At 47.5% G+C, this 11,655-nt stretch overlaps 1 protein-coding gene across 1 annotated transcript; it reads right to left on the reverse strand.

Moving 5' to 3' along the window:
- Positions 1 to 4,418: 4,418 nt before the first annotated feature.
- On the reverse strand, positions 4,419 to 11,655 carry ALAS1 (5'-aminolevulinate synthase 1). Its single transcript, XM_032698984.1, has 10 exons — positions 11,315 to 11,655; positions 10,398 to 10,604; positions 9,333 to 9,488; positions 9,025 to 9,247; positions 8,391 to 8,575; positions 7,650 to 7,829; positions 7,317 to 7,481; positions 5,953 to 6,221; positions 5,310 to 5,472; positions 4,419 to 4,704 (listed from the first exon to the last, which is right to left on the reverse strand). Exons 1-10 carry the CDS (start codon positions 11,511 to 11,513, stop codon positions 4,544 to 4,546), a joined length of 1,908 nt encoding a protein of 635 aa, XP_032554875.1. The 5' UTR covers positions 11,514 to 11,655; the 3' UTR covers positions 4,419 to 4,543.

Below are 11,655 nucleotides of genomic sequence, written 5' to 3' on the forward strand. Positions count from 1 at the left end.
GCACCCTTCCCATCCTATCTCCTCACATCCCATCCTGTTCCATCCTGTCCCCTATCCTATCCAGCAGCCCATTCTCCATCTTCCATTCCATCCCATCCTGTCCTCTCCTGTCCCCTCACATCCTCTCTCATCATGTCACCCCAGCCCTTTCCTCATATCCCCTCCCTTCCTGCTGCCCCCCCAACCATATCCAATCACACCCTGCTGTGCATCCTCACCTGGCACAGGTGGCATCAAGCCAGACACAGGCAGGCAGGCAGCACTGTGCTGCCCACACACAGCCTGGCTCTGCAGCCCTCCTCCCCCTTGTGCCAGGAGGGTTCAAGCCCCTTCATCCTCCTGCGTGCCTGTTAGCTTTTGGAAGGCTTGCTAGGGTTCAGACCAATTCACAGCTCACCCTCTGATAATTTTGGTTAAAAATTAGTAGGATAGAATAGACAAAGTGGGACAGGAGGGGGCTGAAGCAGTGCAGGAGAAGAGGAGCTGAACAACTTGCAGGCAGAGCACCAACATCACATGTGCTGGGTTCCCTCTGGAATGTGGGTTACAAAGCCAGTGCCAGCTCCACACCAAGCAATTCCTGAGGGCAATTAAAGCACTCACAGACCTGGCTGCTGCCTCCTGCCCACGTGTCCCTACACCCAGCACACACACAGGGGTTCACATGAGCATCAGCCTCTCTTGTTTTAAGGTTTGAGTTAGAAGGTTTGCTGCATCGCAAAAGCTCTGGGGTTTGAGGTGAGGGAAATCCTCATTTGGTCAGCAGTGACTTGTGCCACTTGTGCCAGGGGACAAGGCCACCCCATGGTGGAATTTGCCTGTCTGGTCATGGAGCAGCAGGGCACAGCCAGCTTCAAAAAGAGGGGGGAGCTGCAGGGGGTTGTGGCTGAGCACCCCCACAGTGCTCAGGGTTTTTAGGGCTCACAGACCTAAATAAATGGGCTCCACAGCAAGTGAGCTGCAGAGTAAATGATAGGACCTCGATGCTTTTCTGTATGGGATTCCCAGGTGCGAAAGAAGAAAATCTCAGAGGAGATAACTCCTTTGTCTTCTGCTCCCCTGAGAGAGGAAGCAGAGGAGTTGCAAAGGAGTTACACCTGGTTGGAAGCTGAATGTGTGAACTCAAAGAGCTGACTGGCACCTGGGCCATGAAACCACAGGTGCCCAAGGGAAAGGGAGATGAGCCCTTGCCCTCTCAAGAGCTCCATGTCCTGCCCACAGTCCTTCCCATTCCTCAGGGAATGGCAGGGGGCAGGGAGGAGGGTGTAGGAGCAGCAGGGACTGCAAGGCTCTTTACATGAGGAGGTAAGTATATCTGGTATCAACCACCCCAGGGCTGTGCAAGACTGGGGGTGGGGGTGCTTAGCCTAACCTGGGAATGCTAAGAGTTTGGGATCAGCCTGGAGGGTGGCTGAGGCACAGAGCATCCTAAATAACTGGAAGCCCAGCTATGGTGGTGGTGGGCTAGCAGTTCTGGGCTGCCTTGGATTAGGCTTTTGGTGCCTTGTGCCAGCGTCTGCCCAGACTACAGTGGTTGGCAGCAAGTCCTCACATGCATCCCCCATCCCAGCCACCAACAGCAGGGCATGGGACCCATTTGCAATTCCCTCTGTAAGGAGCTCCCTGCTGCTCTTCCCTGGGGAACCACAAGTGTGGGGGGGTATTGCCCCTCTCTTCCCTCTGCACACCTCACCCTGTGCCTGTCAAGAAGTGGGATTTTCTGTGTGCTGAAGTGACCAAAACCAGGCAGCCAAGGCAGGGTCCAGCCACCAGGATGGGCTCCAAAATATCCATTACCAGGCAGGAGCTGCAGGGATCATGGAGCCCGTGGGGCTTTTAAAGCCCTGGTCTGGGGGGGCAGAGATGGGCTGGGAGAAAAACCCTGGTAAACGTGAGTGCTGCCAGACCAAGCAGGGGTTGAGGGGTGATGTGCTGCAGAACAAATGGGTGCAAGGCACCAGGGATAGTGGAGTTGCTGATTTGGTGGTGTTAATAATGCTCTGGGCTGTGGTAGGAAGAGCACCCCCCTGCTGCCTCCTCCCAGCAATGGGGAACACGTGCTCCTGTGTGCACTTGGGATGTTTTTGCTGCCCCTGTACCACCTGGGGTTTCTCCTTTGTGTAAACGGGCTGAGAAATGGAGGAGCGTTGGAGTTAAGGGCTATGCAATGTTCAACTAGATGGATTATTTATGCCCCAGACAAATATTAGCCATGGCTTTATGGCTGCATTCTTGCTTCCTCACTCTGCCGCTGCCATTGTCCGACTTTAAACATGTTTTACCGATTACTTCCTCTATTATTTTTCCAGGAACTAAACTAAAGCTTACATAACTTATGCCTACTTCTACAACCCACAATTCAAGTTTTATTTGCTGGGAAACAATACGTGTTTATTTTTTCATTCTTTGTCCTTTTCACGGGGGGGAAAATTTATCCTTTCTGCGTGTCATTAAGTTTGTCCTTCTTTTGCAGTTCGGTGATGGACTTCAGCTGGCCTCTTGCTGAGCCCTGGTTCTGCTTTCATACTCCTGCTTGCCAGCACCAGTGCCAAAGGTAACTTGTCACAGCTGATGTTAAGGGGTGTGGAGGTACCAGCTGCCATGTGCCAAGGTTAGTCGTGCTCCTGTCGTTTCAAAGGTTGCCAGCTTTGAATTCTTGGGATTCTCTCCTGTGATTAATTTGGAGTAACTTCTGAGATTTCTGGTAGTTGGTGCCTTTCTGTGTCTTATTTCTTCTCCTCGGTGGTACGAAGTGTTGAGTAGCGGTTGTAAAAACTAGGAGTTAAAACTGGGCTTATTAAGTGGTTTGTAAAATGCACTGGGCCAGTCCTGAAAGCTTCCAGTTAAGAAACTGGAAATGCAAGTCACTTGGTACTGTCAGAGCTTTATGTGAGTCAACATGTCGTGTTATCTCCAGCACACACATTGATTGCTTACAGCTGTTCACTGATTGTTGCCAGAGTTTGGAATGGCATTGTAGGCATGTTATGGTGCTGGGGACACTGTCCTAGCAGAGGTTGATGTAGAATCTGTGGCTTTTTAACTCATATCTCAAGTTAGTCTAGTAATATAACCTAATAGATAATGAGATCTGTAAGAGAGGTGCATGTTCATTGAGTCTTAGGCCACAAAATGCTCGTGACAACGCAAAGTCAGGTGGGTCACATCCTCCTTCCTCCAGAACCTGCACATGGCAGAAGCAGTAATCCCTTGGCTGGCTGGCAAAGGGCTTTTTGAACGTAGCTTGTCTGTTTGGGAAGTCAAATGTTTTATAAGAACTCTTCTGAGAACAGCAGTGTGCTTCAGTACATGCTTAAACAACTGGTGACTTCCAGTTCATAGAACTGATGATCTGCTGTAATTTGGGCTTCTCTCTCTCCACCACTTGGCTGTTTGTGATATTATAATGGATCCCTAAAGGGAGGGAGCTTCAGAGCACACCTGTGAGTGTGCCAGCAGCAGGCAGTGCCAGGTTGGCTTGTTACATCCAGAAAACAAGAATATCTGGATGGAGTAACTGGTCAGGGACTTGTGACAGCCACTGTAGCAGTTACTGGACATGCCTGTACATGAAGGAAGCAGTTTAATGCTCTGCTCTGACTTCATGCCAATATTGACCCCGAGTACATGTGTACACACAAAGAAATACTTCTTCCTGTTCAAAGCCTGCCCTTGCTACTCATGGAAGCATGAAATAGGGTGGCAATTAGGCATAACAGGCCTAAGTTTTCAGAGAGGTTGCAAAGGCAGGACTGATGTTTTCTTAAAATTACTTCTGTCAAGAGATCTGAATTATTAATTATTTGCTGGTAGTTTTTACATCAAAGTCTACCTCTGAGGGCCCTGGAGAGCAGCCCATGCAGATTTGCAGAGACACAGGAGGCCAGAGACCCACCCCACCACCTTGGTTTTGTAACTGTCAGGGTGTCAGAAAATATCACTTATTAAATCCTACCAGCATCTTTTTCTTCTTAGTAGTGGACATCAGAGGGGGAATACTTGTGCACAAAACTTCAAAGGAAGAATATGGCAGTAGAGGGAGACAGCATCTAACAGAACCCATTCTAAATGCCTGCCTGTTTCCCCAAAAATAAGGGCAAGCTGCTTATACAGCGTTTCTGAAGTGATACAGTCTTAGTTTTAGTGTGTATATAGTACTATATCTGCACGTTTTCAAAAGCCTTCGGGGCTTTCAATAGCTCATGAGGAGCTATTTTCTCTTTTCATAATAAATAAACCCATGCCAGGAAGCACTAGTGAAGTTCTTTGGGCACAGCCAGTGAAAAGGCAGTAAGTTCATTTGAGGGGCATTAAGCTGTAGAGTATTGTTTTATTCCATCAAATGCCTTCCCACCCACTGGCACTTCAGTTCCATTATGGAAGGTACACAGAGAAGCACACAAAAACACAACTGGGCATCAGGGCTCTAGAAATTTATTTTCAGAGCTTAGTGCTTCAACTACAATTAAAATAATTGAGCAATTAAAAAATGCTACTGACTTGATACTAGAACTAGACAAGAATACAACTAACACTGTTACTTTCATGCACTGACAGATACTAGTTTGCTCATGCCACTGAAGTAGGCTCTTTCCCGTTCACTCATCACTTCAAAGTGTAGGGGTCTTCTACAGAAGTTGCATTCAGCTGATGAGTGTGGTTTCAGCTCCAGACCAACATCCTTCCACGTAGCCAGCAGTTTTTCTGTTAAGAAAAGTTCACCAGAATCAAAGCTTAAAAGAGTGGATCGCTTTAGAGAAGCAGCAGAAGAGAAGTGTCAGCATACTTATTCTCCTAGCAAGTGAGGAGAGATAATAGGATTTCACTCTGACACAATTTACCTCTTGAGACAAATGGGCTGCAACTAAGTCTCAGCTATCCTCACACCACCTTGCCTGACAGGATCAAGGAGGAGCTACTTTCCCTGGACAGATCCATGTTTAAGACAAGCTAACAGCTCAGCAGAGAACAGCAGACTTCTCTGGGCTCCACATAACGTGTGAAGAATAGTTTGGACAATGCCTGAGCAGAGCCCTGGCAGGAGTGGCTGTGACAGAACCAGCTGGGTACAGGTCTGCACTGGCCTTGCACATTCTGTTCTAGGGCACAGTGCACTACCCTTCACATGTCATGCTCAATGCAGTTTAAGTTCAGAAGTACCTGCTCCTATGCTGCAGTGGAAAGACATCCAGATTTAGATGTCCAGGTGGTGACATCTAAAACTTAGGTGCTTTCCACTCTCACCTACAGTACAAAGACTGCACAGACAGGCCAGTATCTTCCCTGCACTGATGCAAGAACCCACTCACCGATAAAGTAACTCATCATCTGAGGGGTGTGGTGAGGCGTAGGGGCGATACGGAGCAGCTCCTCCCCACGGGGCACCGTCGGGTAGTTGATGGCTTGGACGTAGATGCTGTGCTGGCTCATCAGCTTGTCACAGATCTCTGTATTTTTAGCAGCATCTGCAACCTAAAGTTCAAAATTTTAAGTTACAAGATCAACCAAGAGATGCAAGGTGGCAGAGCCGTCAGACCAACTTAGGTAGCTACAAGAATCCAATAGGGCTGGTCTCCCCTTTGCTACTGTAAATAACATGTATGAGAGAGAAGGGCTAAAGTTTGTGCTGTAGAGCTCTCTGGGCATAAGCACATCACTGCAGCCCAGGCATGTAGCTGTTTATACCCCATATCTTGTTTTAACTAGCTTGTTATCGATTTCCCTGTGTTCTGTGTACTGTTAGTTTGTGGGTTTCACACACTTTCTCACTCTGCTTTACAACATTTACAGCAGGTTGAGCTCAGCTTAGGCCAGACTGCTGGCACTTCACTTTGAATAATAAGCTGAGTCTGAGCTTTGTGAAGGTAGTAACTAATACCTGAACATGCAGTGTGATCATGGAGGGCAAAATGGGTGCCACAGTCCTGTGTCAACGGTGTCCTAAGCACTCACCCTTATGGGAATGATGTGACTGGGGCAGTGCACCACGGGGAGCCCTGCATCCATCAGCATCTGTCTCATGAGCTTCACGTTCCGTTGGTGCTGGCGCCTCAGAACTTGCCCTTCTGGGCTCTTCAGGGTCCGGACAGACTCCAGGGCACCAGCCAAGAGCATGGGTGGCAGGGATGTTGTGAAAATGAAGCCAGCGGCGTACGAACGAACAGTGTCTATCAGAGAACTTGTACTGGAGATGTATCCTCCTACACATCCAAATGCTTTGCCTGAAGATTAAAAAAAAAAAGGGCAACCAAACTTATTCCTTCCATCCATTAGAATGGCTTGAAGTTTACAAGATTACAGCCTTTCACTTGAAAGAATGAGTTATTTTGACTGGGTGCAGTCACACAGTCACGGCAGGCAACAATTCCAGCCCCCTCTGCTAATCTTGTATTTACTCAGCACATGGTACAGCTTTGTTTTTAAGCCAATCTTGATAACCTGGATCTAGTTACTGCACACCAAGGACAGTTCAAGACTCTCTCAAATACTCAAATTTTGATTTTGGGAAAGACTTTATAAGTCCAGTCATCAAGCAGATACTTCAATAGTGACCCCAAGTGATCAACACTAAGTCTCTCAGCAGATTTAAAATAATCTGTTCCAGGGATGCTACAAATAGCCCATGCTCCTAAGGAGCACAGAAGGCTGTTACTGTGATTGTGTAGTTGATACCAGGCCCCCTTTCCAAATGTTCAGAGAGCAGAACACAGACAGAACTAGGGTGTCTGGTGAATGCTTCTGTTCCTATTAGGCTGTAACCCAAGTTTAAGTTCCAAAGCCATGAACTTTCCTAGTAAATTTCGTTGATGTTTTGAAAGCTGTTTAAACAACCTTCCAATTTGCAGCAGTAAACTAACTCCTGAGCCTGCATTCTACTTAGATAATAGCAGTTGCTTCTTTTCTTGCCAAACCTCTTTACATAACTTCCCATCTCAGATTTCTAGATTAGGAGTACTCCATTTCACATAAAGGAACTAAGTACTACTAAATATAGAGAAACTACTCTACTAGCATTCTCACCTGAATTTATTCTTGAGTTGTATAACATGGCACTGGAGGACTTTTTGCTAGCTTGCTTAAGATACCATTGTTTGGGGTTTTTCTTTGACTGATTTGTAAGACAGTCTAAGTAGCTTAACAGAAGCTTTTCAAACTGTGGGCCAAACTTAAATCCTTTGGGCTTTTTGAAAAAATCCAACCCCCAAGAGCCCTCAACAAGTTCATTTGAGTAGAAAGATTTTGAGTTAACCCACTTAATTTGGCTACTCAGAAGCTTTGGTGCCTCAGCTCCCGTGGAAGTGCCAGGCCATGCATACCAAGCGTTCCAGAGATGATGTCCATCTTGTGCATGACTCCATCCCGGTCTCCTATGCCACCACCTCGAGCTCCATACAGCCCCACAGCGTGCACTTCATCCACAAAAGTGATGGCCCCGTGCTCGTGGGCCACGTCACACAGCTCTTCCAGAGGACAGACTGCACCTAGGAACCAAAGCAGCAACTGGCAGTTTAGGATTCCCTGTATGCAGCTTGGATAAACACCAAAACTAGCCCTAAACAGCCCTTACAGCACTGTGCGCTTTTAGACCTAAAATACAGATGATTAGAGGACTAAATGGAAGGAGAGAGGAGGCTTTCATGTCAGCTTACCATCCATCGAGTGAACAGTTTCAAATGCAACAATTTTAGGGGTGGATGGATCAGACTTCTTCAGCAGTTCTCGAAGATGGTTGACATCGTTATGGCGAAATATATGTTTCGGCACCCTGCTGTTACGGATCCCCTGGATCATGGAGGCATGGTTTCCAGAATCAGAGTAGATCTCACAACCTGAGGAAACAGCCCAGTTACACTTCTCAGTATACAGAAAACAGTAACCAATTCCCAGCATTGTTTTATGTATGTGAAGTGTTGAGGAAACAAGGGTAGCCATGTTCTTGGAAGTAATGCTCTTGATCAAAAGAGCAAGTTACAGATCATGAAGCAAGAATAATATTTAAGGTTTATTTTAGGTGTTCAAACTAAGGCAAATTGGAGCTTAAGGAAATACAGAAGATTTTAAAGTCCTCAGTACTTTTATGTAACTCTTATAACTTCTAAATTCCCTGCTGTCTCATTTTCAGGTAGAGTTTAACTGCAAGAGCAGAAGACTCTCTGCTTGTCTAATTCCTCCAGCAGTTCCCAGCTCCTAGATCTCAATCTCAGCAGGCTGATACTATGATTTGTGTTGTACATAACTTGAACATGGTATTAGAAGTGGCGCCCAACCATACTTTGCTGATGGATTAGGATGAAGCCTCACTTTGGACAGCTATTTGTAAAATATACTCCCAACAGCTTAGGGCAAGGCTATGTCTTTTGTGGTAACAGGGGTGCAGTTTGAGATCTCACCTGGCAGCATTTTAGCCAGAGTGAAGAGAGTTGAGTCATTGGCTACAAAGCAAGATGAGAACAACAGTGCTGCATCTTTTCCATGCAGGTCAGCTAGTTCTTTTTCCAAGTCGACATGAAATTTGCTTGTTCCTGAAATGTTTCTTGTGCCTCCTGCTCCAGCACCATGTTGTTTCAGTGTATCCCTAAAGAGGGCCCAAAGAGAGGCATTAGCATTGCTCTGTAACACAGAGAGGAATGAAGGATCATTGCTGAAAACATTCTAGTACATAATCAGGATTATACTAAAAAGGAACTGTTAGGTCTTTGAGCAACTTGCATAACTCAGGAACCCAGTAAGGTAAGAAATCAGTGCCCAAGTACAGCTGCAATATACCATCCAGTTTATCTGGTAACATTTGGGGGCTTCTAAGGAAAATCCAAGGAGCAGAATCAGTGACCAAGGGGTACAGTGCGGCCCTGGACTAAACACTGAGTTACCTACCCCAGCTCAAGGGAAGAGTGCACGCTTAACTGCATAGCAAGAATCATATCAGAAGCAGCTTATGTAGCACAGTACAGAAATCAATTCCTCAGAAGCTTCTGCAGGGCCACACAGCTTGAAACTGCCTGTTAGGAACACAGCACTACTCACATAACTGCTGCACAGACACGAGGGTGACGGCTCATGCCCAGGTAATCATTGCTGCACCAGACAGACACCTCTTTCTTGGTGATCAGGGAGTCAGTGTAGTCATCTGCCATGGGGAAGATCTGCGCCTTCCGGTTCACGGTTTTGAACACTCGGTAGGTGTGATCCTTCTTCTTCTCATCTATCTTCTTCTCAAAGAACTGGTCGTACTGGAAGGTGGATACAGCTGAAACGAGACAGAGACTTCTTAAGCACACAGGAAATAATCACAACAGACCAGGCCCCGTGGGGGTTTTGCCCGACACTCTTACATTTTGGCAAGTTATCCTGAAGCAGGTGAGAGACACTTTCTGGTTTTTGCTTCAGCATAATATCCTTAAACTTCTTGAGCAAGCCACTCTGCTCTTCTCCCTCAGTCTCGATGCTCCTCACTGCAGAAGTAGTTGGTATTTTGGCAAATTCTGTACCTACAGGCATTGTAATAAATTCCAGTGAGCTTAATTGTTTTGAATCAAAATGAAATAAGTTGAGTTCAGCAAAGCAAACGTTTTAAGTAAGCCTAACTCTTCAATCTTTAGGAAGCACATGCCCCAAACTCAGGCCCCTGTTAGGATCAACTACTTTATTTGCTTACAAATTTGCATTGGACGAGAAAAAAGGATGAGCCTTGCTAACCAATCAAAAGACAACATGTAACTTCCTTACAACACATTTGGTTCATCATGACTCAGAAAAACGCTGTATACAGCTATAACATTTATCTGAAAGGTTTGGTACACACCTAACTGAAGGAAGAGTTCTAGTCAGCTCCTTCTTTTCTGTTAGCAGAGATTATTTTTTTTTAACTACGTCATAGAAAGCAAAAAGAAAAGTAAAACAAGCTTCCTGAGACAGGCAGCAAGGCTTTACTGATACTGCTGAAAAGTTCCTTCCTTTGAAGGACAGCCCTTCCGCATCAAGACTGCAAGCCAGCCAACACCCTTTAGTTCCACAAACACAAAAAACCCACCCCAAAACCATCTGCTTGGATTTGTGCTGGTACTTGTCTGATGTCTCAACACAGTTTCTTCTATCTTTGGATATAAAAACCTTTGTGTATACCAGCTCTCTTCAGATCTAAGCATCTGCTTTGGGTGCGAGTGCATCAGCTTGATTCACACATCCAGAGCCAGCCAGCACATCAAAATACGTCACACAGTATTCCCACACCAAAATCACCCAGGGAAACCCTGCACACAAGCTCTTTCTCCTTCAGTCTCCCATGATCCCACCTGCATCATGCCAGTGGTGACTGTCAGACCTGGCACACTCCAGAGCCAAGTCAGGTACCAGAAGCTCTCAGAAGGTATCACCACTTCAGCACACGGAGTACGTACCTTTCCTGTCTGCCTGCATTTCCTGCACATCCTCCTGGAGTTCCAGGCTGGCTTTGCAGAAAACGTTGCTGTTCTTGTGATTCATCTGAGCTGCCAGGAATGGGCATTTGGTAGCAGAGCTCTGGCTAGCACCAGCAGGGGGGTGGCCAGTAGGAGGCTGGGCTCCATCTCTATTCTGCTGGGCCATCTCTTTGGCATTTTTGGCCTCTGAGGTGGGGGCAGAGAAGAGAAAACACTTCAGCTTCATCATTTTAATACACCCCAACTTAAGCTTTTCTATCCATCACCTTTGCAATTAATTTGGCACGACCCATTCACAACTATTTAACCAAGCAAGCACATTTTATTTATACAAGCACAAATTCCCAGGAACACCCAAGGGACATCTGATTTCAGACACTAGATTTAGCACTATTCCCTTTGAGAGAAAAAGAAATAAATCTCTTTCACTGCCGGTGGGAAGATTTAAGGAAAAGACTTAAGGGAAGACTGGAGATGGCACCTAGTGCCCTGGTAGCATTCAGTCATAGGTTAGATACGATCTCAGAGGGCTTTTCCAGCCGATCTGATTGTGATTTTACTTTCGAGGAGTTCAGATCCGCGCAGCTCCCTCTGCCGCAAGCCCCAATTCCTCCCCCGGAGCGCCAGGGAAAGAATCCCCCAAGGAACGTTCCCGGGTGGGATGAAGCACCACCGAAGCGCGAAAAACACCGCTCCGAGGTCGAGGATCCCAGATCCCCAAGCGGGACGCCCGAACAGGTCTGATTTATGCCATAAATTCAATTAACGGCGGGCATTTAAAGGATTAAGCAACCCCTGCCTCAGCGCTGCCTATTCCAGAAGTTTCCCCCTGTGACACACCACGCCTGGGTTATTTTTTTTTCCCCTCGAGGGGGGCCCCTCGGGCCAGTACTCACCGCGGCGGCCCGCGGGGGTCTCCTCCTCCGCCTGCTGCCCGCGGGCGGAGGACGTGGCGAGGGCGCGGGCGGCCGGCGGGGCCGCCTCCATCATGCGCGGGCAGTGCTGGGCGTACAGCAGCAGCGACGGCCCGGCCTTCTGCAGGAACGCCTGCGAGACGCGGGCCAGGAACGGGCAGCGCCGCACCACCGCCTCCATGCTCACTCGCTACTGCCGGCCGGGACACGCCGGAGGTGACGGCGACAGGGACACGGCGGGACGGGGAGGTGACACCGGGCGGTGCTCCCGCAACGCCGCCTTTTATAGCCCCGGCGGCGCGGCGCAGGCGCGCTGGGGCTCC

This window comes from Chiroxiphia lanceolata, chromosome 11 (genome assembly GCF_009829145.1).
Source record: "Chiroxiphia lanceolata isolate bChiLan1 chromosome 11, bChiLan1.pri, whole genome shotgun sequence".
Classification (NCBI taxonomy): domain Eukaryota; kingdom Metazoa; phylum Chordata; class Aves; order Passeriformes; family Pipridae; genus Chiroxiphia; species Chiroxiphia lanceolata.

Bases quoted from the DNA above. Each gene is read 5' to 3' on its own strand.
- ALAS1 (XM_032698984.1), bottom strand. From the start codon at position 11,513: ATGGAGGCGGTGGTGCGGCGCTGCCCGTTCCTGGCCCGCGTCTCGCAG. The intron at 8,576-9,024 runs GTGAGTAGTGCT...GGCCCTCTTTAG, and splicing joins CGTGTCTGTGCAGCAGTTAT to GGATACACTGAAACAACATG. The intron at 6,222-7,316 runs GTATGCATGGCC...TTTAATCTTCAG, and splicing joins CATCATCTCTGGAACGCTTG to GCAAAGCATTTGGATGTGTA.